Here is a 4,082-nt window from a genome sequence, read left to right as displayed (position 1 = left end):
GGCTGTGTGGGGTGACCAGGCCAGCAGGGGGGGGCAACAAGGGGTGATCAGGCTGGCAGGGGAGCAGTTGGGGGTGACCAGGCCAGCAGAGTGGGGCATTTTGGGGTGACCATGCTGACAGGAGGGGCAGTTGGGGGTGACCAGGCCAGCAGGCAGAGGTGGTTAGGGGCGATCAGGCAGTCAGGCAGGTGAGCAGTTAGGAGCCAGCACTCCCAGATTGTGAGAGGGATGTCCAACTGCAGGTTTTGGCCCGATCCTCAGGGACATCCCCTGAGGGGTCCCGGATTGGAGAGGGTGTAGGCTGGGCTGAGGGGACCCGTCCCCATGCACGAATTTCGTGCACTGGGCCTCTAGTCAACATATATTTGTAATAATACCAATCGATGTCCCGCTCTCACAATGAACATTGCTAATGTTCATTGCAGGGACTCATATGGGATGAAATACTGGCTTACTTTACAGCATTCTATGCTTCTTTCTCTTTCTCCCCCCCCCGCTTCCCTTCTGCTGTTTTTGTCTTCATTTAATAAAACTGGCTGAGTAGGTATTAAACAATGAGAAGAGATGATTTTCATTTAATTCTTCATTAAGAAATTAATATTCATGCCAAATGATTTAAGGAATCACAAATAAATGCAATTTGTTCCAGTTCAGATTTGTAATTTGGTTTGGTTAAAGCCATGGAAGTGTCTGATTCTGTGACAGATTTTTGTTATAGAATTCCAGGACTAGGTTTTTGTTTTTTTAAACCGATTTTTACAGAGAGAGAAAGGGAGAGGGAGAGTGAGAAACATCGATGTGAGAGTGGGACATCAATTGGCTGCCTCCTATACTCCCGGCACTAGAGATCCAACCTGCAACCTGGGCATGTGCCCTGACCAGGAACCTTTTGGTGCGTGGGGTGACACCCAACCAACTGAGCCACACTAGCCAGGGAAGGACTAGGAGGGATTTTTAAAGAGGTCATTACTTTACTTTAGAACATCATGGTAATATGATAATCTAATTGTTTTTTAAAGATTTCCATAAAAATTCTTTAAATACTTATCAAAATGTTTAAAGAAAACATTTGACATTTTACTTAACTTACAGCTGTTCCCCCTGCAAGTGAAATCGGGCCCTTTCTGGAATGATGTGCCTGCCCAGTACTTTCTTATTTGTGTTGATGGATACAGACAACAAATGAATGATCTGAGCATATAAAGGAATTATTTTTCTTTTGAGCACATGTTACTTTATGTACATTTTCTCATTTCATCCTCAATATAATCCTCCTATCACCATTTTATAAATTTAGAAACAGAGATTCAAAAGGGCCAAGTAACTGGCTCATGGTTACTGTACTGATAGATGTAAGTGTGAAGACATCAATCCAGGTCTGCCTGGCCCCAATGCTGCCGTGCCATGCCAGGCTGCCTGCCTCCCTTAGATGTCAATTAATAGGTGCAATTGCATATCACTTCTTCTACTTAATTTCCACAAAACCTTTAGGGAGCCTTAGTTAGATAGGAGAATTGGCCATTTTAACCCTAACCACCACACAAGCCACGTTGATTTTTTTTTTGGAATGGCTGAATGGAAGGGGAATGGTTTTTTTTTTTTTAAATATATTTTATTGATTTTTTACAGAGAGGAAGGGAGAGAGATAGAGAGTCAGAAACATCGATGAGAGAGAAACATCAATCAGCTGCCTCCTGCACATCCCCCACTGGGGATGTGCCCGCAACCCAGGTACATGCCCTTGACCGGAATCGAACCTGGGACCCCTCAGTCCGCAGGCCGACGCTCTATCCACTGAGCCAAACCGGTTTCGACAAGGGGAATGATTTAAAGGTGATTGTCAGACAGGAAAAAGAGACACCAGAGAATTGGATAATCCATAACCAAAATGATCAGCCTCTGAAAAGGTCAGCGAGTCAGCTTCCAGCCCTTCTTGGGCACTAATCATACTGAGCAGAACGCTCCAGCTGTACCCAGAAGACTGCCTCCCCAGAGATTTCTGAGTGGAAGGGGGCAGCCGTGGGCATGGTGTACCCATATAAAAAGATTCACCTAACAGGAAAATCTGGTGGCCTAAGATCAACCTTTTAGTTTCAAATATTGAGTTGTAATCCTGGGTGAGAATGAAACACCATTGGTATTATTGTTCAATGGAATTAGTCTGAGTTGAACTGGACAAAAGGCAAACACACCAAAAGTATGTTTTTGTCATCAGTACTCACCCTTGCCCACATTGTCCCAGGTGATTCTCTCTTTTAAGCCAAGGAATGTTGGAGCTCTGGATCTTGAAAAGGACAATTCCAGTGCTTTAGTCTGCTGACCAGTTTCTTCCTTTTCATAACTCTAAAGAATACACGATGTCCTCACGCCGGGCATACCATTACACAATTCACAGCTTCCTGAACCTGAAAAAAAAAGTTAGAATCATGGAAGTGGGTAAGCTCTAGGAAAGGCTGAGACACTTCTCATCATTTAAGGATTGTGTCATAGCCGTTGGAAAAGCCACTTTCATATCTCATGAAAGGAATCCATCATTCATTCATTCATGTAATCAAAGAAAGCAGTTATGAAGTTTTCACTACGCATTAGCTGGAACTTCAAGGACAGATAAAATATGGAGCTGTTCTCAAGGAACCCACAGTTTAGTAAGGAGAACCAAAAACACAATGCAATAAAATGTCACAGGTACTCTGTGGAATAGGAAGTGGGTCTGGTGAGGGCACAAAAGAGGGAAAGGTGAACTTCAGGAGGAGTCTTGAGTGGTGTCTGCCAGGTGTTTTTCTTATTGGGGCAGAATAGGAGGAGTGAGTGATCCTTCATAATCCACAACTTTATTCCTGTCATTGATTTAACCAGTGGTTCTCAACCTTCTGGCCCTTTAAATACAGTTCCTCATGTTGTGACCCAACCATAAACTTATTTTCGTTGCTACTTCATAACTATAATGTTGCTACTGTTATGAATCGTAATGTAAATATCTGATATGCAGGATGGTCTTAGGCGACCCCTGTGAAAGGGTCATTCGACCGCCAAAGGGGTCGCGACCCACAGGTTGAGAACCGCTGGATTTAACCTTTCCCCCTCCTCTACCCCACTGCCTCATTGGTTCCCTTTAAACAAATCTAATATGTTGCTACTTTTATCATTCTGAAGCCTCTGAACATGTCTGACTCTACCTCTCAGCAGCAACTTGCAAAGGTTACCGGAATCCTATGCTTTTCCTGTTTCCTGAAAATGAGGAAAACTGATGTTTTGGCACCGTGGCTTTTAAACAGCTTAGAAGCAAAGCCCAGAATATGATTTTTTGGGGAATTGCCTGGGCTTTGGTTGGTTAGTACTGGCTAGTTTTCACCCCCCTTTCATCATCTCACAGCCATAAAGTTCAGTTTGGGGATAGGGTGTGTGTGTGTGTGTCTGGGTCTTTATGGACCTTCATTGAAATGTATATTTTTAGAAAAACCCTGATACTTAAACCATGTGGGGCAGAAATCGTTTTCAGGATCAGGAAGCTGAACATTTGTAAAAGGAAAATGTTTTTCCTATCAAGAATGAAAATACCCCAACTAAATGGATGTTTTAAGATGTGGAACAGAAAAATAAGGGTTGTTTTGGCACATAGTGGAAGTCCAGCGAACTGTGTAATGGACCTACTCAGCTGCCCTTATGGGGAAAAGTCTTCCTAGAACTGTTTTCCAAACGGAGGGTAATTGAGAGTTGGTCTCCTTTCACTTCTACTAGAATGGAGCAGCCTCCTGTAATTTTGGTTTGATAAACACAGTATTTATAACTCTGGTTAAGGGGGGAAAGGAATTTTCCTCTGAGGCACTTGCCATGGCCAGGCAAGAGGACATGGGCCGTGACTCATTTGCTCTGCATGAACTCAGCCATGGTCACCCAAGAGTGTTGGCTCCAGACGGCAGGGAATCAGCAGTGAGAGTTATTGTGTTTTCAACATTCTGTCCATTTCCCCCTAAGGGACTCACACCTTGAGACATTTTAACTGAACAAGATGTCTGAGCTTAAAGGCAGCTATTCATAGCAGGTTTGTCTGTGAGGATCCCATAAATTACAGCACAAGGAAT

The 4,082-nt window shown here is 43.5% G+C and overlaps 1 protein-coding gene across 1 annotated transcript in view; it reads right to left on the bottom strand.

Annotated features, from left to right (window-relative positions):
• The window catches only part of NEDD9 (neural precursor cell expressed, developmentally down-regulated 9), a 179,274-nt gene that overhangs the window by 109,810 nt on the left and 65,382 nt on the right, over positions 1–4,082 (bottom strand). Inside the window, exon 2 of the mRNA XM_014549559.1 lies at positions 2,223–2,405. Within this exon, the coding sequence (XP_014405045.1) occupies positions 2,223–2,234 (12 nt within the window). The 5' untranslated portion in view covers positions 2,235–2,405. The remainder of the gene's footprint in view (positions 1–2,222; positions 2,406–4,082) is intronic.

Source organism: Myotis brandtii, unplaced genomic scaffold (genome assembly GCF_000412655.1).
Source record: "Myotis brandtii unplaced genomic scaffold, ASM41265v1 scaffold56, whole genome shotgun sequence".
Classification (NCBI taxonomy): domain Eukaryota; kingdom Metazoa; phylum Chordata; class Mammalia; order Chiroptera; family Vespertilionidae; genus Myotis; species Myotis brandtii.
This window is presented reverse-complemented; position numbering and strand designations above follow the sequence as displayed.